Genomic DNA, 27,925 nt, shown 5'->3' on the forward strand with positions numbered 1-27,925 from the left:
CCTGGAATGCTTCAGACAAACGTAAGCGCATCAAATGCATTCATGGTTTAGCATAGCCATCAAGCGAATACCAAAAGGGAGCCATCAAGCATTGGCTGTGGTGCCCTCACACCTTCCTCCCCCATCTCCATGCTTCTCCCGAATGCTTCCTTAATAACTCTTGCCTCAAGCTGATTGGAAGAGAGGACATTAAGGTGTTACTCATTGGCGGTGACCGACTCCCATCTACCTGTGGCCCTCGCAATCGGAGGCTGCCTTACACAACATCAACGTTGCCTGACTTTTCTCTCTCCCTGTGGCCCAAAGTTTAACTTATCACAAGCTTTTGGGCAACTTAGGAGGAGTGTCGCATGACGAAAATGAAAAAGATAACTGATGCCACGCCAACAGTCACGCTCAATCGTTTTGTTCAAGGTAAGAATGAAAATAATGTTTTAATTTAATTAATTAATGTAATTGGAACACAGAAAAAGCCAATCTATATTTTGCTTGCATCAATTGCAATAAACACTGTGCATCATAAGTGGCCTTTTGAACTAGGGACACTTACCATTCTAGAAAGCTTGCTATTTTATTTGATGATCATTTTTTTTGTTTTTGTTTTGCCAAAACCTATTGGTTTGCACGACTATAAGTAAAACCATGCTACCTCTTCTCTCAACTCCACTTATATTACTTATATAAGTTGCAGCTCTAACAAAGCACTTTATAGAACACATGAGATAAAACATTAACAACAACACAGGAAAAACAAAGCAACTAAATCATTTCTTCCACTACTCCTCCTAGAATATATATGAACTTGAAACAAGCTAGCAGTGCTTTCTCACTCATAAATTCCAAACCACTTCCACAAACTGAATATTCTACTGACGACGAGCATAGGGATGAAAGGGGATGCACCCCATGACTCCACAACAACTGCAGTCTTGCCACTGGGTGGATGCGTAAACAATTTACTGACTAAAGAGGGCAATCTGTAAGCGTTTTATTTCCGAAATAACTCTTCATTCTGGTTGTCATCAATGATTCAGTAAGCGGTTATGTGTAATGCTGCCTTGTGTGTCTGCACATATTTTAATGTTTGACGGACAAAAAGACAAATAGACGTACACCCCGTTGTACATTTATTGTCTCACGAGGTAGAATATTATACACACGCTCATTCAGTAGCACTTATATGTGATCCAGAGCCTAATTAAAAAACAAGTGTGCCTGCTGGTTCACTGCTGCCACCGACACCCACACGTGTCTTTGTGGATTTATTGTTGTTTTCCGGCAGAATTAGTGGGAATGTTGTTTGGTTAGAGAATTGTGCTATTCTTACCTAGTCAAATTAAATTACGTTTGTTTTCCTGATTACATTTTTTTCCTACTGTCCTCAATTCTGAAAACCAAAACATCCTTTCCTGCATGTATTGTTTTTCTCCCTCTTCTTCTGCCCCTCCCATTGTTCTTTGGAGTTAGATTAATGTGTTACTGTACCATAAAATCCACAAAGGTTGCCCTTGCATAGAAGATTAGTTTATTAATGCAGCATTTTGTTGCTGATTGCTTAGTGGTCACTGTTTGACCAGCACGGGTGATGTTGAAAGTCCAAGCAAGTATGCAGAAAAGGGAGGGAAAAGGCCTCAAAGTTGAATCGCTACAAGGAGATGAGGGTCGTTATTCATCGAGGGGAGTTGATGGGGTGAAGCTGCGGCGATTACCATTTGCGGCAGGCGCATGAAAATGCAAGCATTTGTTTTCTAATGTAGAACACTCACCTGCAGTTACTTTCCCACTAAGAGCCTGCTAAATTGCAAAATACGAGACTCGACATGCATCTTTTTTTTTTTTTTGTTTACAGAATAATTCACTGAACCAAGATATGGTGACAATGTGAGCAGCAATCATATAATAATAACATCAATAACATCAGTGTCAGCATCGGGTGTGAAGTATAGAATTGTATCCGGGCAGGTATGATGTTTAAAATAATAATTATTTTAAGGTATTAAGTTATAAATTAAGCAATTAGCAGACATACTTTTTAATCTTTTTCAGTGGTTCCCTAATCCTTCTTTGTGGAAATGTCCCAGTTTTGGGGCAGTGGCCATGGCGTTGAAACAGTTTGAATTAAATTTCCATAAGGGACAATTTTGGTTTCTGTCAACCACTGTCATCAAAACATCAGATGGGTCGTGTTTAGTGAATAAGTAGGGCAGCAGGGTGTGTGGGACCAAAGATTTCAAAGTTTGTCACCCCCTCCATCCACACCCACTGTTAGAATATTGGCATGAGAAGAACCCTAAGCAATGAAATGGATTTAATCTCAATCATTTAAAATGTTCACGACGGGCTCTGTTGTCATTTCCCTTCATCTGTTGCAAATCTGTGTCCAAGAGGTACTGATTTAAGTCTGGCATGTGTGCGATTGACTGATGAATAAGGGGGCAGAATTAGATAAAACAAACCAAAATGACGCAACAATTCTCAGTATAGGATCATGAATAGAAGTATTTATGTATATATATATATATATATATATATATATAATTTCTTCCATATATACAGATATGGAAGAAAACATAATCCGAAAATAAATCACAGATGAAAACGAATAAAGACTTCTGATTGAAATGTCGCTTGCAAAATATTTAAATACTGCACAGTAATTCAAAATATTACCACCCACATATGAATTCCATTCGGTACATGTAACATGGCTCCTGCTCAGCCTTTCATGAGCTTTGGTGCCATCTAGAGCCTTTTGTGCTGCATTGGTGAACAAATAATGCTTCTGTCTCAAGATGGCACATATGTATTTATAGTTGTCTCAATCGAATTAAAATAGATTGTAATTTCATTTACATACTTTGAAGGTCATATTAGTATTCCTCACTGCACTTACAGTAAAAACTGGCCATGCTGGCAGATGAACGCGATGCAATGAAGACTGTGACCGGCTTGAAGACCAGCTCACTTCTCGCCCAAATTCTGCAGCTCTGTGCTATTGGAAATAAATGGATATCCTGCGCAATGATTCCAGCAAGAAGGGCAGTGCAGTAAAGGCAACTTTTCAAGGGTTAGGAACCGAGTAAATAATTGACACCGACCAATTGTCGGGCCAAATTGTAGTTGCCACACGATGGCGGCAAAGCAACTTTTTCTATAAACATGACCACTTCTCTCCTTGGATCAACCAACATAGGTGCTTGGCAAGCTACAGACAGCAGAAATGGCAGAAATATTTTTGTATTGGACAGGTCTGTGAACACACAGTATAATACATAACAATGCAAATTATAACAAAGATTATGATACCGCCATGCCCGCATCAGTTGAAACCAGTCTTTCTTCTATTTATAAAGCTCAGATGTTGTGCAAGTGTTCCTAATTTTACTGCCTGAATATTAGTAGTTGTGCTATAACATAAGCCCTCTCATAGGCAGAGGGACCCTGGAGGAACATAAACCGGCCTCCGCCCCACGTCACCTAACCACTTCCTCTTTCAAAACTATGAGGTTGGACGACTTCCACGTGGGTGACAGAGAGAGAGCGAGAGAGACAGAGAGACACACAGAGAGAAAGAAAGAGTGAGAGCGCGCGCGCGAGAGAGAGAGAGAGAGAGAGAGAGAGAGAGAGAGAGAGAGAGAGAGAGAGAGAGAGAGAGAGAGAGATGGGATGTATAGAGCAGACATGAAAATGATGGGGTGACCTCTTGTAAGCATCTCACTTAGACCCCTGGAGATCATGGAGGACAAAAAAGTCCTCCATTTTGTGCCGGCCGGTAAGTTTCTTTTTTTTTTTAGATCTGTGTGTGGGTCTGGAGGCGTGGGGTTGCATATGTGCATATGTGCAGTGTGTGCTTGGAAAGTTTCCCATGGTGCTACCTGAGCCACTTTATATCACGTGGAGTGGAAAACTCTGCTATGCTTTTGGAGTGATGATTTATGACGAAATGTTTGTTCACTCTTATTATGTGCAACATGTCTGCAGTACAAATAACGTCAATATTTGCAACCAAGCAATAAAAGGGTTTAGCATAAGTGAGGCAGTACATACAATACATTTCCTTAGCAAACTAGATTTTCTGGTACTGGCGTCTTTTCGTCCCCACAAACCGATTAAATCTCAAGCACAGGTCACAGATTAAAAAGATTAGAAAGAAGAAAAAATGTCTCGTGTTTGAACTCTGGCAAATCTTTTGTTTTCAACTGACATGATGTATCCCAGCTTTTACTGTATCATTTAAGTGATTGTTATTTTATAATGTCAAAAGATTTACATCTACTAATGTATTCAGATAGCATTTATGGCTGAAATTATTGTTGGTCCACTGACTACGTCCGCTGTGGCGGATGAGCAAACATCAGGTGGTTTTCAGTCGCAAGACTTTGAGGTGTTGAAGTGGACTGAGCTGTGAGGCTTTCCTTCCTGCTATTTGCTTTATTTGCCGTTCGAGCATGTACATTGGGACTTCAAGTGCAAACGTGGTTCACATGGCAAGCTTCAAGAGTGACAGGACCTTCATAACAAAAGCCCAAACCTGTAGAACTTGCTTTCAAAGACACGTCAAGAATTATTGAGGGGGGGTTGGCAATGACATACCAGCAAATCAGTGTGGCTTCTGCTGTTGCCTTTGCAAGACCAGTTCAGATATGCGTTATCGCAAATTTACACGTCATTCAGGTGTGTTCGGCCATTCGCGGGGGGGGGGGGGGGGGGGGGGGGGGTGACATACCAGCTCTGCCTGAAGCCGACTCACCGAACACCTAGGGTTTGATCTGATCGAACCCAGGTTAAGAACCACTGATCTAGAAATGTATTTTGGTGTCTCAACGTTTGCATGATTAAAAACACTGATTGTGCTTACATGCTCCCACTGTGCAAGGTTATCACATGTACAGTTGCCACATTGCCTCTAATAGTGCCTCTAATAGAAGTATTTATTTGCAAGGAAGGCCAGATGCTGAAAAGGCATAATTGGGTGCGCGTGTTTTTCAATCTGAAAACCCAAACAAACAAAGTGTCTCTGCATTTCAGACGAAAACTTCAAAACAATCGGAGTTGAAGTGAACACGCGCCTATTTGTGGATTTTGATTCACACATACACCTCTGAGTGAATTTCTGTGGTACTTATCCTCAGCTACTTCAGATTTTCAGGCCATCACCCGCAAGGGGAAAGGAGGCTTGGGAACGTTCTGTGCTAATCTGCTATGAGACCAAGTTGAGTTCAAGAGGCTTCTGAGCCAAACAGCTCATTTTTACAGAAACATGACGACTGCTTAGAAAAACACAGGGCACAGCTGCTCTCTGGTTTTCATTGTAAGAGAGAGTGCAACGTGTTTTCCATTTCTCACCTGCTGCTATTGCTGGCCTTCACCTTTTGAAAAACAAAAAACCAACACAATGTGCTAGTGTGTCAGAGACGTGTTAGTTTAACAACGGTGACAGTGTTAAAAAAAAAACATGCGTCAACATAAGCCAATAAGGACCGACCCTCAGGCCATTTTACGTCTAGAACCTTTCTCGGATAAATCATGCCTATAGTTAAATAACCGCCCCACCCCCCAAACATATTAGAACTGTGCCCCCTATAGTTCCACCCAACTATGTTTTTAGCAATAGATTATATTTTAAAGGCAGTTTCCCCCCAGTTCACACAGAGGTCCCGCAGTACACGGTCCGAGAAAGCACGCTCAGTTACAAGCCTATTTATTGCTTTTCATTTGGTTGTTTTGCATTCATTACCTAGAACCACAACTATATGTGGAATTTTCAAACTAATAGTCACTATAAATATGATTCCATTACTGTGTTAGTATATGGCCGGTTAGTGACCGACTGCGGCGCATTTCGACTTGCCTACAAATTTGAGCAGGTGTCTTTACATCGACAACAGCGTCCCCCTAAACACTAAGCACGAACAGCAAGACCCCTACTAAAATGATGGTACAGAAAATGGACAAATGAATGCAAACCGAATACACTCTCTAAAGACAATTATATACATAGTATATGAGGTGTCAAAATTGATTAGCCTGTCGCCATGGAAGATGAGCTCACAAATAACAACTTCACTTGATACAATTCCAGAAAACTGGTGTGGACTATACAGTAAAACAAACACATACCTTGCGTAACTTCATCTTACTAGCGTTACATTGTTTGTGCTTCGTTTCAGCTGTGGTTGGTTTAAATGCTTGAAAAACCGAGTTGAGTTATATTTATTGTGTAAAGCGTTTTCTAATGTTTTGCACTTCATATGGATGAATAAAGTACTGCGATGATTACATTATTACTTACGCAATTTGATAGCCTCAATTAAAAGCGAGCTATTTGGAATAATGTTCAATTTCAAACTACATTTGGGTGCGAAAATGTATGTTGAAGAGTTTGTTTTGTCTGAATAAATGCTCAATGAATAATAGTGCATATTTGGATAAAAACAGACATGACTTTGTTTTGTGTTCCACAGAGACGCCGCCAACTGGGAGCTCCAAGAATGGATATGTATTCCAGGAGATGGGTATTTGTGCTGATTTCTTTGAACACAGTGCTATCACTTTCCTTTCAGGCTCAGCTTAACAAATGTTCACATGGACAAGCATTCCATCCCACAAACATAATGACCCTTAGTGACATTTAAAATTCTATTAACAGCTAGCACTTCGCTGTTCTTGGAGTGAGCCAACATCTGCACAGTTTTTGCTAATTGTGTGCTTAAGTTGTTCTTTTGTGCACAAAAATGACAAACTATAGGGGGAAATGTCTTACTGGTGATGAAGTAATAGTGATTATATGGACCTTCAAATGGAATAAATGAATATGAATAAAAAAAAAAAAAACTTTTCTCCTGTGGTTTTATTCCACAGCCATAAAATCAAGTTTAAGGTCGATGTAGCGGCTAGTATGCATACTAGTAAGACAAATTTGGCATACTACATATAAGAAGTTGGTCTACATACTAGTGAGGATAAAGAGTGTCCTCGTAAATGTACTTTTAAAGGAAATAAAATAAATACTTAAATGGCTTGCCATACTTATTTCAAATGCATGCTGTCCCCTTGCAGGATTGTTGAGTCTTAATTAATAGACTCACATAATGAGGCGGATAATTTCTAAGTGGAGCAATCATCACTCATGAAGGCTTTTTGCTTAATTCCCTCATTCAGAGACCCGTGTTACTTTTAATCAGCTTCCATAGTGTATTTATCTTCGGTAAAATGAAGGAATTCACAAGGAAGTGCAATTTGCTATAGGTATTGTATAAAAACGTTTTTTTATAAAATATTTATTTTGTTGTCTCTCTCTCTCTCTACTTGTGGCCTGATACTGGCTAATTATAGGCACCCTTAATGTGGCTAGTACAACACCTTCAGTTCAATAAAGGATTAATTTACCTCACAGAGTGGCAACGAACGAAATCAATATGACTTGTTTTGCATAAATCAATAAGTTTTATGCTATACTGGCTTAAAAGTACACAATTGGTGCATTTGCAGAGATGCGTGATGAGGAACAAGAGGATTATGAGAAAAAGGCAACGATCCCACACAACGACCCTACCTATGACAATAACAGCCAACTCAGCGTCTCAGGTATGACAAAGAACACTACCAGTGTTTGTGTCTAATTAATTACAGGAATTATTATGAATTAATCTAATTAATCACATTTTAATCTCATATGAGATAAAAAATCTAAATCTGACATTCATTCAAATCTCGAAAACCACTGACCTATGTTTGCTTATTCACAGTCATTCAACAGGCAACTTGATGAAAACTGATCCAATCCGTATTTATTTTTGTGTTGTAAATAATGTTTATATTCACAGACGAAGAAGGTCCAGGGTTTGGCCTTTTAAACACAACAAGAGAGGTAAAAAAACATCCTTTTTTTCCTCAAATCATTTTGAACAAAGTGTCACGTCTCGTCCCCAACTGCTCCACTATGTGTCTGTTGTCTTGGTTTCTGTCTGTGTGCTCGCCCCTCCCCTCCTGTGTGCCCATGATCAGTGTGATTGTTCCCACCTGCCTCTCGTTACCTGTCGTGTATAAAAGTCCTGTATGCCCCTCGCTCCCTGTCGGATCATTGGTTGCTGTCGTTCGGGGTTGTCGTACTGTCTTGATGCCGTCATGTCCTGCTGTCTTCTTGTTTCACGTCCCGGTCAGTCAGTCAAGTTATTGTTTGTTAAGTCATGTCAGTTTGCCTTTTGAGTTGCTTCAATAAACCCTGGTCCAAGCTGCACTTGGTCGTCCTGCTCCATGCTCCACCCGACCGTGACACAAAGCTTATATTGAGCCCTGAATAGCACATGCAAACGAACCAATTGTAAACATGAAGTGTGTCATGAAACATATAATTAAAATCCAAACAATATGTTGCATCCCTTCAATCAAACACACTTTCCCAGGATTATGTGCCACGCTTTCATGTATACTTGGTGTTTTTTTTCTGGCATCCTCCGCTCGGCATGCCGTAGTTATTGTCCTTCTTTGCGTTACAAACCATGCACGTTGCTATTCCTTTACCCCCGAATTTTTCAAGAATGTCATCCTTTAAAAGAAATGTGATCATTCTTGGTATTACCACCATGATTCTTGCTTCAATTAAGTGGCCTCTGCCCTCCGCATCATAGGAGACTGATTGGTGGATTGCCCGGTTTAGGGTTAGTTTTTTTTTTTTTTTTTTTTTAAAGCAAAACAAATGGAACTCTATTTTGAAAATGCAGATTTTCAAATATCAAACAGACAATTATGTCTTGACAGAAATCTATGTCAAAGTCAAGTCTTTAGTAAGGCCAAGCAAGTGCTAAAATTGGTGACTAAAGTCTCAGTCTAATCATGCCCCCCCCCCCCGCAACTCTGCCTCGTAGTATGTGAAGCCGATGGACTTTAGCGAGGAGGTGCGCGCCCACAGAGACGTGGACACCTTCCTGGCCCAGGGAAGCGTCCTCCTGGACGAGAGAGCGTCCACTCTGGATGAGGTCCTGAGACGGATGTTGAACAGCCTAGCGGAGGATGGCCACACCGGCTGTGACGTGAACCAGATCATGGCGTCGCTATTCACAGATGCAGGAGGGAAGGAGCCGGGAGGTAGGAAAGTGAATCATGAAATGAAATAAGGGATTTGGAATTGGATCATTTCGACTTGTTTTGTTTTTATGCCAACAGTTCATCTGCTGTCAGAAACCATTCAAGGGGTGACCGCGACATCCACGGGGATTCATTACCAGCAGTCATGGCTTTGTATTCTGTGAGTTCATGTCCCTAAGTCTGTGACATTCCTTTTGTAATAACTCTCGCCCCATCATTTTCCACAGTTACTGCATTGCTTTCTTTCCAGTATTTATAATCAAAACACAACAATGCTTCAGTTGAAAAATTATCCACTTAGTAACAAACTTGATACGCCTGATTTGCTAATATTTCAAATAGCGGGCATTAAAGTGAGTGAGTTCACGCTCTCTGCTTTATTTAGATGCAGTGTGAGTAGCCTGCAGAGACGCCACATTTGCATTGCACGACTGGAGAGGCCGCAGAACTGGGGAGTGGACTGCTGCGAGGCACGCTACGTCATTCTCATCCTGGTCCCAGCCAGAACAGTAAGTACACATTTGGTTATTGATCTATGCCACCGATGTACATATGCTGACGGCTAGAACAATTAAATGTTCTTCCATTGAATGGCAAAAGACACAATTAACCTGTGTATCCACTTATTACCAGTCATACAACTTACTAATTGCTTTGTGTTCAATTACATGGGCTCAGTGATCACCCTACGTATATTTGTAGGTAAAATCAGACAAGATCATCGTTATTTATTAAATCATCATTATTTATAAATGACGTACCTAATGAAGTAGTGTACGTAATTTATTTCATAGCTAACTAACATCCTTGGAACATACCCCTGCTCTATTTTTCACAGAAAAGTACAAAGTCGGCCGTTGAAGCGGGCCGAACCTTTGCCACCATGTTCTCGGATATTTCCTTCAGACAGAGGCTTCTGGAGACAATGACTCCGGAGGAGTTCAAACAAGAGCTGGTCCGCCAGCGTCAACAACTCTCTGCCTTCATAGAGAAGGTGGCTGTAGATCAAGTGGATAACTCTGATCCACGACGAGGCAAAGAACTTAAGGTAAGGGAAAGAAATAGCACAAAGGCGATATACAGTACTGACAAAAACAAAATAACCGAATTGGGAAACCGAAGGTGCTCAGATTGGACTGAGTGGTTGTTTTTTTTTCATTGTAGTGTAAAGATTTCTTCAAACCTGGTAAAGGTGTTTACGATGACCTTCGCCGCCGTCTCCCGCTCTACCCTTCTGACTTCACGGATGGTGAGTAACCTTTCGGCTCTCATAAGTGTTGTGCTTTAAATTCCTTTCTGTAAAGGTGTTTTTATTTGAATGATCTGTGTAAATTACTTTTTTTTTTTATCTTGAATGAAGGTATCATTGGGAAGGACCGCTCTCTGCTGAAGTACACCACTACTGCTATTTTCCTTTACATTGCTATTCTGCTGCCAGCCATCGCCTTTGGTTCTCTCAACGACGAAAGTACAAGAGGGGAAATAGGTACTGACTTCATAAACACATCAGAGTTGGCAACACTATATAACGCGATAGACCAGAGGTGTCAAAGTCAAGCCCTGGGGGCCAGATCCAGCAAGTTAAGTAAGCCTACATGCCTCTTGCTTAATGGATTTGATCTTTTTATTTTTGCAGATAATTTGTCTTCGAAACTTTAAGTTCAAGACAAAGTTTAATTTAGTTCCCTCGTAAGCGGATTTAAGTCAATGAATGCTAATCAAAACATGTGACCTCGCTAGACCATTGTCACAATTGGTGGGCCCGGGGCCACAGCAAAGGTTGGGCTCCATGGTAAACAAGGTTAAGTATTCCTGCATGTAAACCATCCACCGAGTTGAATACCTTTCACAGATGTTCAGAAGACCATAGTCGGCCAGAGCATCGGAGGGGTGATCTACTCCTTGTTTGCTGGTGCGCCACTTGTCATTCCGCTGACCACTGCCCCATTGGCCATCTTCATTAGTGGTGCGTACTCATACGACATCTGCCGCTAAGATAGTATTGCCCTGAAAAACACAGCTACTATAAGCTACCGTAATTTGATATGATGAGTATCATGAATCTGAAGCTAAAGTGAAGTTGAGACTTTCATATATTTTATAAGTGGTGACCGAAGTGTGGCTTGAGTCAGGCCACACGACTCGAGTTTCCCACCTCTGACTGTTAAACCAACATAGGCAATCCTTTTTTAACGCAGTTGGGTTTGATCATAGTGATCCGGGGCATCTGTGATGACTACAATCTGGACTTTGACGCTTTCTACGCTTGCATCGGCCTGTGGAACAGTTTATTCCTCATTCTGGGAGGTTTATTTAATGTCAGCCTGCTAATGAAGCTCTTCAAACGGTGAGTGCACTGCAAAACACTCTGTGGGGTTGAGTACATTTCTACAAAGTTAGTTGGCCTGTCTGTTATCCATAAGATTTTTAAACACTTGTTTGAATGTACATAACACTTTGCGCTAAAAAAACACATTGTGACCTCAGGGCAAGGACTTTGATTTTCAAAAGCGGTGTTTCATTCTGCTGGGTTGTATTGTTATGTCTGCACACTTAGAACTAATCCCGCTATGTTACGGCTCCCCTTCTCCCAGCTCCACAGAGGAAGTCATTGCGTTGTTCATCTCCATCGCATTTGTTGTGGATGCATTGAAAGGCACGGTCAAAAGTGAGTGCATTGAAGTGTTTTAATTGGCAAAAGTCTGTTCTGAGAAAAGCAGCCCAGTATGATTAGTTTCTCAGTTTACCACACTTATTAGGGCTTATTTAGCAGTCATACTCCAATTATTTTGTGCTCGTTTGTTGAGTGTGACAGTCAAATATGCTATCAAATCTAAGAAAGTGTAGCGAAACTGGACTATTACGCACTATGCTTTTATTTTGAAAGTGTGGCTTTTAACCAGACATATGACAACTTATGATATGGAATAAGTCTTATTGTCTGTTGAAGACTTAATACAGAATTTATGGAATACTTCACATGAAGCTACATCTGCGGAAGAGGATTAGAAATAAATGGCTGCAAAAATAACAGAAAATCCATCCATCCATCCATTATCCATACCGCTTTTCCCCATGGGGGTCACCGGCGTGCTGGAGCCTATCACAGCAGTCACACGGCAGCAAGTCGGGGGACACTCGGAATTGGTCGTCAGCCAATCGCAGCCAACCTAAAGAAAAAAAAATCGCATGTGAAGCCAACAGACAACTGTTGTATGACATTTACCTATATTTTCAATTAAAAATAAAGTATGGAAATATATTAAAATGAAAAATTGCTCCTTATTAAACACTTGGTAGTTGATTTCTTTATTTTTAATTTGAAATATTTTACATTAATTAGAAAAAATATTTTTTTGTAGTGAAATTAAGTGATCACTTTCAACATATAGTTTATTTTATTTAAATAATTATACAAAACACAAATGCAAAATAAGAACATATACGCACATAAAATCATTTTTCTAATTATTTGTGTCGCCCCTAAAAACGTAAAAAACTAGTAAATAAAATTATTACAATGAAAAATATTTTCCAATGAATAGTTAATCAAAGATGTCTCTTTTCTTTCTAGTTTTCAAACATTTCTTCCATGAGCCCACACTGGCAACTTCAAATAGCACAGTAGTGCTTCACCAAATTACGGAGGTTCTGGAGAAGATGAACAACCAGACGCTGGGCCATCAAAATGTCGCCGGGTCCCCGATGACGGATCACGTTGAGGGGCACGCCTCCGTCTTCCTCCCCAAGTCTCTGGTGATTTGCTCCAGAGAGATCCCCATCTTGTGCCTGCTGCTCATGCTGGGCACCTTGTGGCTGGGTTACGCCCTCTACCTCGTCAAGAGGAGGTAGGCCACTGACTGCAACCCGTCCGGAATACTCTAAATAAATGGTCACCCACATGACCTTTTTCTTTTTTCTTAATGTCATAAGTATAACATATTCAGATGAGCATTTCCAAAAAGACTCTGCGAGTCATTATAGTGCCTATCTTCCTAGCTCAAGCATACACACATTTGAGTTTTCTCTACCGATTTCTGTTGTAGTTGTTTTCCTGAGAAACCCCACAATAGCTCCACTAACAATCATGACACTCCTCTGCCATAATTGATGTCTGGGGCTCCGCCGATGAGATGCTGGCCCCCCACGGACGATGCTGCTATGCGTATAGGGAACAGCGGTCCTGCATACTGCACAGTAAATCAGTAAAAGCCTTGTCTCAAGTCAGATATTCAAACTCAGTCGGTTTGACAGGTTACAAGAATCTTCTGATATATCATCAGAAAAACTAACATATTGCCTGTAATTGTGTCCTCCTTAGGTCAACATAGAGAGGCCAATATCCGATTGGACAAAGAAAACACATCTAGTGGAAGCAGTGTAACTAAATGCTACAAAACAATGAGTCTATTTATAGACTGTTGGGAAAATAATAATAATTATAATAACAACAATAAGACGAACAGAAATAGCGTTTCACGTGTCAAACACTTGACTTCCTTTCAAAACTGAATATCTCCCTTTCACAGTCCTAGGAGAGTATTGATTTGCATCGCTGGTTGAGGACTGAATCTCGTTTAAATACAACTGAACAAATATAGACATAAAGTGGATCATTTTGTCCAGATGAAATGAAGTGGGGCGAATGAATAGCCCGAATAGGTTTCACAGTACTTTTATATATTCCATCTGTCATTGTAAGAGCGGGGAATATTTCACTTTCCACTGCACTCTATTTGTCTGGCAGCCACTGTGGCCCATTTGTTTCGGCCACTTGACATGGCGCTGTGAAATGTGGAAAAAAAATCGTTTTTCTCTCCAGGCTTGTTGTGGCAAATATTTTTTATATTACTGTATAAAACACGCCGGCACGGCGAGGTGTCTGGCACTCAAGTACTCCCGTGTTCGAATCTCAACTTTCCTGTGTGCCGCCTCATGGGTTAGGCATGCTCCAACTAACCATGACGCAAAACTATGTTACTAAAAGCATTATTAAAAATGGATGGAGTAAAGACTGTGGCAGACCAACGGTAAGGTTGGTCCTGCAAAGAAGAGGAAAGATTGTAGCATATGTGCAATACAGTACGCAAAGTATTTGGACTAAGGTTATAGTGAATTTTGGGTTCAACCTGAAATTTCACCCAAAGGCCAATATTTTGTGTGTGTATAATTTCTTGATAATGGATTATAAAACACATACTGCGTCACTAATTATAAAGACTTTTACTTTTCTGATCAGTTGTAGCAGCCTGTTCTGATACGATTCCATTTCACAGTCAAATTATGCACTGCTTCTATTTTCATTCTTTTCAGCCCATATATGAATGGCAAAGTCAGAGAAGTTGTGTCCGACTGCGCCCTGCCCATCTCTGTGCTGGTTTTCTCTTTCATTGGCTCCTACCTCTTCCTGGACATACAGAGTGAGGGCCTGTTTCCTTTTTTTTTTTTTTTTTAACCATGTGTCACGTCCTAAGAGTTTGCCCCCTCTCGGCAGTCCCTGTGTTCAGCGTCCACAACGGGCCAGTTTTCAATTACCCGCCCTTCGACAAGCTGTCGGGCCTGAATACTCTGAGCGCCGTGGGCCTCGGCTTCCTCCTTGCCTTGCTCATCTTCATCGACCAGAACATAGTCATTTCACTCACACATGTACCAGAACACAAGTAAGAAATTTATTTCGTGCTTCTCTGCAAGAACCCAATGTTCACTGCTAGAATCACATACATACATACATACGTACATACATACATACTACATACATACATATGTGTGTATATATGCACACACACACACACATACACGCACGCACGCACACACACACACACACACACACCTACATACATACTGAGGCAAGTCTTGGTAGTACATTAGCTTCGATTGAAATTGAAATTTTAAGACATTGATAAATCACTGTTTTGGGGCGTTAACAAAGGCGCAATTGCCTTTCATTGGATTCCCATCTTTTCATCCAGAAAACAATGTGAAAATAATTCTGCTCAGTTGTCTGTTTCTTGTGGGAATTAAACTCGCTAGCAGATATTTGATGAAAATAGTCACCGCAGGGAAGTTGCTAATAGTAACCAAATAGGTAAGTAGCCAACACTGCATCAGTGAACAAGCTCCAATGCGTATGATAAAGAAATATGAAACTTCATGTATCAGTAGCTTTTCAAGTATTTACTGAAAACGTGTAAAGATTTAAAAAAAAAAAGTTGAAATGTATGAATTTGCTGGTTGCAGGCTACTCAAAGGCACAACATTCCACTGGGACTTAGTGCTGACAGGCCTCATCAACATCCTCATGTCCTGTCTGGGGTTGCCATGGATGCACGCCGCCTTCCCACATTCCTCACTGCATGCCCGTCAGCTGGCCAAAATGGAACAGCACGTGGAGAACGGCCATGTTTACACCACGTGCGTTAACCCAAAAGCCCAAAGACACAACACATAACAAGCACTTGTATCATAAAAACAATACCCCTAATCAGACTCCTTTCCTCTTGGACAAAAAAAAAATTGGATTATACTGTGTATTTACTTAAGAACACCAATACATATAATGGTGCTGAAAACCTTGAATGAGGTCAAACAAAACATGTTTTTGGAACACACTGCAGTGATTATCTTTTTTGTCTTGGAATGTTGCAAAGCAGCATGTCAAGGACCTCACGGATGCTTTACCTATTTACAGTATCGTCAGTGTAAAGGAGACGCGTCTGACCTCGCTGGTCGCCAACATCCTGATCGGCCTGTCCGCTTTCATGCTTCCCATTCCTCTCCAGTGGATTCCCAAGCCTGTCCTCTACGGGCTCTTCCTCTACATTGCCGCTACATCGCTCGACGGGAACCAGATGGTGGACCGCATGGCTCTGCTGCTGAAGGAACAGGTGTGCATAAATCAGCCTGTTTGGAAAGCGTTTGTCCTTTTCATGTAATGTTGATAGGAATGATGATGGACATTCTGTGGCCCCCTCTCGGCCTCAATGCAAGTGGACCCTTATCTTTCTCCCCTTGAATGAAATTGCCAAGAAGTTAATACAGGAGAACCTTTGTTCTCCTCTATGGTTGTTGTTCACTGGCTTTTTTAAAGGGAGGGTAAACATAGGATGGTTCATTTTTCACTAAACTTCTTTTTATCAAGATAAAAGTTAGCATTTTTTATTTTATCCAATTATTCTGGAAAAATAATGAACCACCGAATGCCAGTAAAAATGTCCACTTTTAATGAGGAATAGGGCCACGCACCCATCCCCTCCGTGTCTTGGTTGATGACGTCACGGAAGGAAGAGATCACAATTTCCCCATTGGAAATCATTGTAAAGACTATCGCTTAAAATGTGCAAAAACGGCTGTCAAATTTACATGGACATCTCGACTTATGACCACTTCAACATATTAAAAGAATTAGCCTCTCCGTGGCTGATTTACGAGCAAGAAATGAGCAACCCGTCTGCAGCTGCAGTGCCCTGTCACATTTGTCTATTTCCTTTCCGCAGTCACCAACGGGTCGAGCATCCTGGCTGAGCTGGGACCCGGCTGACACTTTTGTTTTTGCAAATTTCCATTTTTAGTCACTAGGTTTCTTTTCTTCTCCTTGTTCGCGTTCTGCAGAAGACCCTTTCAAAGATCACTCACACAGTCACTTCTAAGTTTTTTTTCACTGGGGGAATTGTAGCACTGCCATAAATTTTTAATACAGTTCTATCAAATAAGTGCCAATGTTGGGCTCGCTTTACCCTCCCTTTAAAATGTTCAATTAGACTACAGCGAGAAACAGGGAGAAGAAAAGCAGCTTGTAACCATTTCACATTTGTTGACGTAGACGTCCTATCCCCCGACCCACTACATCCGCCGAGTGCCCCAGAGGAAGGTGCACTATTTCACCGGGCTGCAGATCATCCAGCTCATCATCCTGTGTGCCTTTGGCATGTATCCTCTGCCCTACATGAAAATGGTCTTCCCCCTACTGATGATCTTGCTCGTCCCCGTCAGGTGAAAAGAGACAGACTTTCATTTCTTTTTTTGTTGTGACTGAACTAACACACAATACCATTCTGGCATGTCGTCATTGAAATAATGTGGAATTAAAATGCAACATCTGCTCAAAATTTACCACAGCAAATAGCCCTTCCGTTGAACAGAGCGGTTGTCTCTGTCCGTTTTAAGAGTCCCTGCCTGTCATGACATTGAAACCTTTGAGATCTCTCTTCTCAGAGTCAGATCGACATCGCCCCTTTATGTAAATGAACTTTTTTAGTTAGGTGTTTTGTTTATGTAAGTGGACCGAAGGACGTTTTATTGTCTGCAAATGACAGCATATGACAATGGGAAGACATACAGTGCGTTTGCATTTTCTGTTTACATGAATGCACTGCTTTCATCGTCACGTTCGCATATAAAGTGACAGACAGATATTTGAATCATGACTGTCATTTAAATTGACAAACATTTCTGTGTGTAAATGGACAGACTAACATGAATATGTTTCTATATTTTATGGACAAATACATTATCATCTTAATAATCCTGGGATAGTGAGAAACGAAATTTCGATCTCTTTGTGTGTCTTGACATGCGGAGGGATTGACAATAAAGGAGACTTTGACTTTTTGACTTTTGAAATGTACGTACAGACCTCTATCTGTTTACGTTAATAGACTTGCAATGTGTGTTTGGAAATGTAGAAATAAGCACTCTTTATTTTCTTAGACCCATATTTCAATATGACAGAATATCTTTTTGTGTGTTTTGCCTCAGGACCAGCTTACTTCCAAGAATTATTGACACCAAGTATCTGGACATCATGGACTCACAGCACATATAAAAGCAGATACCGTATTTGCCGGTGTATTGGTCGACCTTTTTCGATCCAAAATTGACCGAAAAAAATCGACCTCGACTTATACACCGAGTCATAAAATTTAACTTCGTATTCATCGCTTCAAATGTGATGGTAACCAAGGCCGTTTCTCATGCATCTCATTGTGCGTTGCACTTAGAAAATTTGAACCGGGCGGCGTGCGCGAGTGCGCGGCCCGCTGGAAGTTGAATGAGGCTCAGCGATCTCCTCCGCGGTGCTTATAAACAGCCGATCCGCTCGGCGGGGGCTATTTTCGGCCACTCGGCGCGTGCGCACGGGCTCCCGGATGTGCCGGGCGGGTGCGCGAGCTCGCCGGCCGCTGGAAGTCGAATGAGGCTCCGCGATCTCCTCCGCGGTGCTTATAAACAGCCGATCCGCTCGGCGGGGGCTATTTTCGGCCACTTGGCGCGTGCACACGGCCTCCCGGATGTGCCGGGCGGGTGCGCGAGCTCGCCGGCCGCTGGAAGTCGAATGAGGCGCCGCGATCTCCTCCGCGGTGCTTATAATGTGCCGATCCGCTCGGCTTGGAGCTATTTCCGGCCTCCCGTTGGTGCCGGGCGGCGTGCGCGAGCTCGCCGGCCGCGATCTCCTCCGCGGTGCTTATAAACAGCCGCATGCGCACGGCCTCCCGGAATTTGAACACATTTCGTCAATAAATTTCGCATATTGAAGTTTAATATAATGCAACAATTGAGCTCGACTTATACAAAGGATATATCATAAAATCGTAAATTTCCGTCGAATTTTAGGGGGTCGACTTATACACCGAGTCGACCTGTACACCGGCAAATACGGTAACTATAATGAAGGAAATGGACACTGGACATATCTGCATTTGCTTGTTAACAATCAGTGTAATTATCATTATCATTGTTAATTAAGTACTTCACCAACCATTTTCTGCAAGTTAATTAGTTGCTAATGAGCACAAGCATCCACACACAAAAAAGTAATGTTATAATTATTCAGAAATACGTTATAACGAAGTTCTTTTTCTGTTTTGTTATTTGTATTTTGTATTTCATGTATTTGTCTGTGCTTTTAACATTGTTTTCAAACGTATGACACATTTCTATTTGAGCCTCACTTCTGCAATAGAAATTGTTGTACTGACGTTTTAGTATTATAAATCAGTTCATCATTTAAATGAAACTCAGAATCCATTTGCTGCTGACTTTGTTTCAGAATGTTTCATTTTAAGGATGCGAGTAATGTGATGAAGTATGCTGTTATATGAAGTGGCTCAGTGCAGCAATGAGGGCATTAAAACGAAGAATGGTCTACAAACGAAGCCCTTCAACTGAGTTAATTGTCCGTTTGGTTTAATTTGACTGAGCAAAAAACACATCGCCTGGGAGTGTCGTGTGAAACTGCTCCAGTAGGAGGCAGTACAAGTCAAGTAGCTGGATGTATGCGAGCTCTGATGACCTTTGCAGAACAGACAAGCCTCCCAAAACGTCCCAGTTTTACATGAGTTACTAAAGATTTAACTGCAAAATTCCGATTTGTTTCCTCAAATGTCAAATCGGTGAAATAAATGGCCATCAATCTCCAATGTTCACATCTGTGCTTGAGAGAAGTGTTTCCCAACCTTTTTCATCCATGGCACACCTTTTCATTGGAAATAATCTCGAGGCACACCACAAACAAAAATCTGTTAAATGTTACACCAGCTTCTATATTAAAACTAGTTATATTACAACAAAAGACGTTGTGAAAGTGCTATATGAATAAAGTCCTATATATAAAACTCACTTTGTCTGCCAATTACCTGTGATGATGTAAGTTAAAGTGAAGTGAATTCAGGAGATGCCAATGATAGCAATGAACATGGCATCCATCCATCCATTGTCTGTACCGCTTGTCCCCACGGGGGTCACGGGTGTGCTGGAGCCTATTCTAGCCGTCATCGGGCAGTAGGCGGGGGACACCCTGAACCGGTTGCCAGCCAAACGCAGGGCACACAACTAACAACCACCCTCACTCGCACTCAGACCTACGGGCACTTTGGACTGTTCAATTGACCGACCAAGCATGTTTTTTGGATGTGGGAGGAAAACAGAAGACCTGGAGAAAACCCACGCAGGCACGGGGAGAACATGCAAACTTCACACAGGGAGGTGGAATCCAACCTGCACGCTCTGAACTGTGAGGCGGACGTGCTAACTAGTGCATCACTTTGCCACCCTGAGAGTGGAATAATTGAATAAAAATAAATATATACTTTTTAAATTGTATTTCTTTTTTTAATAAAAGGTTTTAGACAGTGTAGGTAATAAACTATTGAAAGTGATTAAAATCTAAACTGTTCAGGACTAGCTCTATAAATATTGCAATAAGAACAAAGACGCTGAATGGTGATCACAGTCAAGATGTCACGACTTGACTGTGTATTTCATGTTAATGAAAATGAGCAGTCCAGATTCTCCGATTGAACTACATCCTGGGGATTTCCGTCAGTCCGCAAACACACCAAGGCCGTCAGAGCGTCACTGTTATCAAAGGCACACAGCAGCAAACTTAATATGTGCATATGTAGCACAATCAGACAAGATTCTTAGCCACGCACGCATAAACCAGGGTGGGGTGCGGGGCAGGGCGCACAGATACCGACAAACGTCCTATCTGATGTCTCCGAAAGGTTATCCCTTGTGATTATGCTGTTGCATGGGGTGTGTTATGCGCATGCTGGGTCTGTCATGTCATATTTACCTGGTGTTAGTGATATTAAGATATTTTATGGGTGAAATATAATCTTTTATAATTGTATTCATCTTATTTATAATCTTTGTGTTAAAAGTTGTTTTCAAGGGAAAGAACGTTTAGACTGGCCCCATTCTCTTCCCCATTACAGCCACAAATGTCATTCTGTTACAGGTTTGATAACTTACTCTGCCATGCTCAAAGTCAAAAGTCAAAGTCAAAGTCAAAGTCTGCTTTATTGTCAATTTCTTCTCATGTCAAGACACACAAAGAGATCGAAATTACGTTCCCACTATCCCACGGTGACAAGACATAGTACACAATATACATACATACGTAAACAACACAAAAAGTAAAAACAAGAAGGCACAAACAATGAATAAATAAGAGTGACGAATAAATAATAAATAAAAAAAAAACATAATAAATAAGAGCAAACATGGAGCAAGTGTGCATACAACCAATGAGTAACGTGTAGCTAATGTTAATCTATATCTACAATCATTAGGTGCGCAGATCTCTTTTTTATGTTTGGAAAACAGGGATAAAGATGTTGATTAGAAGAGAAATGATGCATGATAGTGACAGAAATGGTGATGATGATGATGAGGTTAGTAAAGGTGTTACTAATTTTAACATTTGTGTTCTAAAGTAAAGATGTGGGACTTATTGCGATTACATGTCTGAGGTGTCTTCAAAGGGTTTTACTTTATTTGAGTTCTGATATTAAAATGGTGGTGTCTTTCTGCGTGTGTGTTTTGAGCTCGTCTTTCTCCGTGGAATTTAGTCAAATCATGTGGAGGATTCAAGGGTGTCACCATGATAATTTGTCCAGTTAAATGTGCCAACCCACCCCCACCTCATTAATCCTGGAACTCTCGATATGGAATATGTCCTCTTGAAGTGAGGTAGAGAATAATAATGACGCTCTCGTTATGGCTGTGGAATTCTGCCACATTTCCAGTGTCTCCTCTTGTTTTGTTTTTTTGACAATCTGTCATCCTACCCACATGTGGAAAGTGCGTCTCATGCATACTGAACACATAACTAGCCACTGGAGTGGAGAGACAAAAAAAAAAAAAAAATCAATTCTGCTTTCACAACAATAATACTCAGTTTTCAATCTATTAACAGGATAGCAAAAATAAATAGTGTACAATAGTGGCATTTCATATGTCTTTTATAGGGTGGATTCAATACATTTTAGAGTATACAGTGTAATAATAATTCACAAAGATGTGGTTCATCTTTCCCAACCTTGCTGTTGCACAGAATTATAAATGTTGTAAATGGCAAATGAAGTGCACTGAGCTTTTATTTATACCATGGTGCTCAAAGCGCTTTGAAAATTCTCAGCACCTACAGCAGGGGTGTCAAACTCATTTTTGTCGCGGGCCGCATTGTAGTCATAGTTTCCTTCGGAGGGCCATTATGCCGCATCTTAGTCAGTTTCCTTCGGAGGGCCATTTTGACTGTCATTGCCTTGTATTATATACACTAAAGGCTACACAACAAACTGATAAATAACTACTTTTGAAATCAGAGACTTGTAAAAACTGTTCGAATATTTTAATAAGATGAATGTAATAAAAATTGCTAGCAATTACTCTATTTTTTCAAAATGAAGACAATTGGTAATTTTAGAATTGACACATGAAGTCCATGCGCAATTTGTCCACATAAAATGACGTGGCGGGTCGTATCTGGCCCCCAGGCCTTGAGTTTGACACCTATGACTTACAGCGCACACTCTGGTGCCCTCTGAATAACCGAGCGGCGCATTCTGTTCGGGAGATCATAAACCACCAGTTGCGTTCAGGGGGCCACCAGTTGCGTTCAGGGGGAGGAAATTGTTTTTACCTACCTTTTTTATACACTTCTTTGAAATAATCATTGGATAAATAGAGTTCATTTGTACATACGCAGCATCTTTGAAATGGTTTATGTATTTTAAAACCTTTATATAGGGTCAATATTATTTGTTTGTGGTATTATTCAATGTAATCATTCAAATGTTTTCTTTTATCATTTTCCTATAATTAAACGGGCAGTTTTTTATCACCATAGTGGTGTAAAAGGTTTGACAACCACTATTATGTGAAATATAGACGTATAATTCCTGCAATACCAATGAATAAAAAATCATTTATGTCAGTCTGATTTTTTTTCAAAGGATGAGGAGAATTACTTTATTTTTATGATACAGTTCAATGCTTAACTTGCTTTCACACTTGTCAAACTGTTATAAATGTAATTTGAAAAAATGCCTTTGCGGTTATGATAGCCATGATGGAACATCCAGTGTGTGTTCCACTTGAGGGATTCCATTTCCTGACCATTTACAACATCCAGCACGCTCGCAATTAATATATGAATAAAACAACAGTGGTTAATAAATACTTCAAAGAAATGAATAATGGAATATGCTGCTCGCTAAAGTAATATATTGTTCTTACATCTGCACACCTCAATTCAATTGGGTGCGCGTCGCAATGTCAACTTTCAAAAGCAATGGCCTCATTTGTCGCTTGACCTGCTGCTTTGTCAAAGACTAATTAGAGCACTACAGAAAAGGAGAAACTTCTAATATGATTCCATTACAAAGCCACCATTTTTCCGATTATACTCACGCTCGCTATCGTCATCATCGCAATAGAGAATATATTATTACGCAAAAGCTTTGCTGTTACCAGGGAGCACTTCTACTCACTTCTGGCAAAGTGGCCCATGGGAGCATTTGGTGGATGTGTTTTAAATCTGCTGTTCCATAGAATTTGCTTAATATGAAGGGAGCCATGTGTTTCTAAAGTATTTGTCACACTCATGTTCTCTACAGAGAACCCTTTCAGAGGGTATTTGATGTTGTCATTCAAGTTTCTTTTACCGACACATTACATGCAAAAAGCAGAGTAACAGCTTCTTGAAACCTAATGAAAAAGCTTTTTGCAATTCAATGCAAAAAACAAAACAAAACTGCGTATTACTTTTTTTAGCTGCAGAAAGTACTTTTGTTAAGCCACAAATGGAGACCCAACTTTCTTCGCAATAAACAAGATGTCAAGGAGACCAATTTTGACGCAGGGCGGCGCCTATGATCTGAGGACAAGCACCATTGAAGACCTAACCACCCGTGAGCCAATCACACAGCTGCAGACAGACCTCTTTCTACTTTGGCAAATCCCGCGGAGGACACTGGCCGCCTTGATGCTTTCATTCTTTGTGCCAACAACTCTAATTAACAGGGCAAAACAGCGGCAGCCTTGTTTACATCCATAAATAATGCATTTTACCATACACGAGGGGAGGCTCCTGTGTATGACGCTGGCCATGTTTCCCACCATGCCGCCACGTTGTGTTATGTAATCCAATCAGGACAAGTGGATTTGTTACTTTATTTGTCCCCGCTTGCTCACTCCAATGTCATTATGCAAAGTTGGGAGCTCAAAGGAAGTAAGGCCGACACAAAAGATGCCAGGAATATGGCGGCAATGACAATGCGATATTTTAAGTAGACTATTGAGAACGTCTAATAATATTCACACCTCCACCCATTTTTTTTAATTGACATGTTGGACATTTTTTATGGTCCTAGGTGTGAAAAGTAAAAGAACCATTGAGACCCACCCTTTTTGCTTTGAACGCATTTACGTATTTTCATAGACAGGAACATGCGCTCTTCAGGTTTGTACCTGGGCAAGTCCGTGTTTGGAAAATTACATGGATTCCGCCATGAGGCCTCAACTGTTTAATGAGAGGCGCTGCTTCGATTTGCCGGGAATGAAGTAAACTATGGTCACTCACTTAGCAGAAGCACCTAGTATTTCTAACTGTGGCGTATCCGAAAAGTCCACCTATGCGCACAGTTAGAATGTGCCAAATTTGTGCTGAGGCTGTAAACAAACATGCTAACCTCTAGCACCATACTGCCAAATGGAGTGTTTATCTTTATAAACAAAACTAACGACAAGACAGTCTTGACACGAGTGCGCAATTATAAACTACGGAAGCATCTTTTGTGCGGCAGTATGCAATTACATCCTGAGGGGCATCGTAGGGCCAAACTGCTTCGTCAGCAAGCAACCTCACAATTAAAAACAAGCGAGGCTGAACAATCTACATGCACAAGTGTGAGGCCGTTTTAATTGACTCGCAAATGTACAAATATGCATTCACTCATAAACGAGTTTCGATTGTGAGACTTTGCAAACAACATCAAAATTGCCCATGAGAGCAACTCCAATATGTCAAAACAAGGTAAAAAGTGCTAACAACGCTGATGATGAAGCTGTTTATATGCTTGATGGCAAATATAAAAAAATGACGCACAAGCGAATGAGGTCTCCGGGTTTGGTTGTGTTTTTTTCCCGTGCCCGCACTGACTCTGCAAGCCCTCTCTTCACCCTGTCTGTCATCTTGTTTTAATGTCTCGGAGATACACTCAATTAGAAAAATGAAAAGAGATGTCAATGGGAGACGAGGCTTCCACTAATCCAATAAGACGCACTCCACCATCATCGCACACATGAAGCCAACTGGTGCCGCTGGCAAGAAGGTCCACTTCATCCAAACTATTACGGTGCAACCTCAGTTTTCAGAATTACTCCGTTTCAGAATGTCTGACTAAAACGTAATCGTACAAAATCCAAACAATTCGCCCCGTAGGCAATATTTTAAATCTAATAAATGAATATATCACGGAGACCTAAAAATATTAATATATCTGAATACATCCATCCGGCCCTTTTCCATACCGCTTGTCCCCACCGGGGATTTATACACAAAAGCAATGAGAAATAAATATACAAGGGCTAAATGGGTGTCCTGAAGGAAAGAGAGGGGAGCTATTTTCTGAATTATTTTAAATTCTATCATCACCTTTTTTTTTTTTTTGTCAAATGGCTGACACCCAGATATTCTGTCATATTGTGTTAAATTGATTCAACAGAGAAACAAATTCCAAAATGGGCCTTATCCGTCTTCGTACCTCAGCTGTTCCTTATCTCCATCTGTTACACTAGACACAATATTTGTTACACCTCAAAATCTAATCTAATGCATTCAATTTATAATTGTTGTTTGCAGTGGTGTCAAAGTTCCTTGAAAAATTCTGACGTACCTTTTAAACACAAAATTAGTTCGGTCGTATTGTCCGTTACTATGTCACAAATGATTTCATGCGCTTGCTGTCGATGAGACTCTTCTCTGAGTTTGTTTTAAAGACTCTCGATGGCCTCATTCAAGTTGCTTTAAAGTGGAAGTCATTTAAGTTGTCTGTCATTACCATTCTTCATCGATTTCTCAGACATCCTTGCAACATTTCTCTCCTGTGAAGCCCACTATTGGCATCCGTAGAACTGCACAATGGAGTCGAGCTGTATGCGTTGATTGAATCGTCCGGCGCCTCATGACAGTTGCGCTTCAGTATCGTTTCTATCCAATTATATGGCTGACTGAACTTGAAGCCCATTCAAATCTCAGCCCTCAATTACCTCCTCAAAGTGTACTCAGGCAACATACAATAAAGGCACACAAGCTAATGGTCCGCATTTCATGTACTTTGTGGTTCTTGGACAAACAAAATAAAGTGAGCACTATTTCATATCCATTACAGTAGACCACCAAACATCTTTGTGAATCACAGTTTCCAGTTTCCCAGTCTTTTTGTTGCATGTTGTTTACGCACTTTTCCTCTGGTTGTTTCATTTCGCTTTTTTGAGTTTTATGTCTCAGCTGTTCCTAATGCCATTTTCAGCTTTTCCCCACCTGTTCAACAGTTCTTGTCTGTTCTTTCTGCTATTTCTCATTTATTTACTTACCGTTCTCTTGCTTGTCATAATGTATATCATCTTTCGGTTCTTAGGGACGATCAATTTTTCTACTTTTTTTTTTAGCTTTTCTGTTTGGGTTTTATTTTCCCAAGCTGTTCCTGATCAATTTCTTAGCTTTTCTTTTGTGGGGTCTGTGTTTTTCATATTTTCTCAGCTGTTTCCTTGATAGTTCTTCTGCTGTTACCTCATCTTTTTCAAAGCTACGACCCAAGGTTTGCTCTTATTCACCAACTTTTCTCAAACAGTTCCCCAGCTGCTTTTCTGTTGTGACAAATTCGTCACTTGTTACTCGGCCTTCTTCTATTGATCCTCACCTGTCCCCATGTATTTTCTTTTATGATATCCCGCTGAGGCCATGACAAATTTCAACGTCCAAATGATGCAGCACTTCTTTGCCACATTAACCTGGACATATTTGACATCCACGAGTCCAGCCGTGCGTCAAATTACGAATCGCGCCATATATCACACGATAACACTCCATTTGGTGATACGAGACATCAATTTGATATGGTGCCTCTGATGACTCGTTTCATCTTATTATACAATGCAACAAACTTCTTAAGAAGTCTGACGAAAACTATACATGGATAGTTTAGTTTCAGTCTTTTATAGCGTCTTCACATTGACACATCATTTCATCTTTTACTCATTTCATATGAAAAAATAAGCAGATGATCAAATTACATGGAAAGCGTGCTGGTGATTCATGCTCACGAAGGAATTAAAAACATGAATGTATTTGCCATTGATAAAGATGATGATGAATGTGGTCCAGCATGTTGTACCAGTAATTGTATGAGAGCTTTGTTTAAGAACAGGTTAGTGCATGTCGCTGCCTGAAGATAGGTTTTCTTTTGTTTCTTGCCCTTGGGGGAATATGCTTCCGGCTTTTTATTTTTTGTAGTAATTGGAATTTTCACATGCAGTGCAAAAAAATCAACCCAACCTAGAGAGAGAGAGAGAGAGAGAGAGAGAGAGAGAGAGAGAGAGAGAGAGAGAGAGAGAGAGAGAGAGAGAGAGAGAGAGACAGAGAGAAAGACAGAGAGAGAGACCGTAGTAGTAGTAGTAGTAGTAGTAGTAGTAGTAGTAGATAAATACATTTACTGCATGCAGGATGATCTGCTGAAGATGAAGAGATAACTGAAACATTTTTATTATTATTACTGAACAGATGTATTAACTTAACTTGGTGCCCAATGACAATTAGGACACTGCAATTATTCCTCTGCTTAATGACGTCATCAACATTTTTTTCAATACACATACATATATATACATTTATACAATTCATTTTCAATAGGTGAACGTAACATCCAGATGAGTGGCCAGTACAGAAGTAAGGATTTTTAAAATATAAATGGGCTTTTGAAATTTTGACTCAATGCCAGCGATGTATAAATTATTCACCGGCTACTTTCCTATTCACCTGTCGATTCATTTTTGACAC

At 40.6% G+C, this 27,925-nt stretch overlaps 1 protein-coding gene across 2 annotated transcripts; it reads left to right on the forward strand.

Annotated features, from left to right (window-relative positions):
* The first annotated feature begins 231 nt into the window (after positions 1-231).
* On the forward strand, positions 232-19,698 carry LOC125988412 (solute carrier family 4 member 11). Of its 2 annotated transcripts, none has more exons than XM_049753600.1 (20): positions 232-414; positions 6,465-6,515; positions 7,492-7,587; positions 7,827-7,870; positions 8,868-9,087; positions 9,166-9,247; positions 9,473-9,596; positions 9,926-10,135; positions 10,252-10,336; positions 10,448-10,573; positions 10,940-11,053; positions 11,302-11,434; positions 11,682-11,755; positions 12,662-12,935; positions 14,401-14,507; positions 14,582-14,747; positions 15,325-15,498; positions 15,776-15,971; positions 16,907-17,076; positions 17,842-19,698. In XM_049753600.1, exons 1-20 carry the CDS (start codon positions 351-353, stop codon positions 17,906-17,908), a joined length of 2,577 nt encoding a protein of 858 aa, XP_049609557.1. In that variant the 5' UTR covers positions 232-350; the 3' UTR covers positions 17,909-19,698. The 2 variants fall into 2 exon arrangements, with proteins under 2 accessions (XP_049609557.1, XP_049609565.1); XM_049753608.2 differs by lacking the exon at positions 232-414 and adding an exon at positions 3,509-3,772.
* The last annotated feature ends 8,227 nt before the right edge of the window (positions 19,699-27,925 follow it).

Source organism: Syngnathus scovelli, chromosome 1 (genome assembly GCF_024217435.2).
Source record: "Syngnathus scovelli strain Florida chromosome 1, RoL_Ssco_1.2, whole genome shotgun sequence".
In the NCBI taxonomy this organism is placed as follows: Eukaryota; Metazoa; Chordata; class Actinopteri; order Syngnathiformes; family Syngnathidae; genus Syngnathus; species Syngnathus scovelli.

Coding starts and splice junctions, on each gene's coding strand:
- LOC125988412 (XM_049753600.1), top strand. CDS start 351: ATGACGAAAATGAAAAAGATAACTGATGCCACGCCAACAGTCACGCTC. Junction 10,337..10,447: donor CCCTTCTGACTTCACGGATG/GTGAGTAACCTT, acceptor TCTTGAATGAAG/GTATCATTGGGAAGGACCGC. Junction 11,756..12,661: donor ATTGAAAGGCACGGTCAAAA/GTGAGTGCATTG, acceptor TTTTCTTTCTAG/TTTTCAAACATTTCTTCCAT.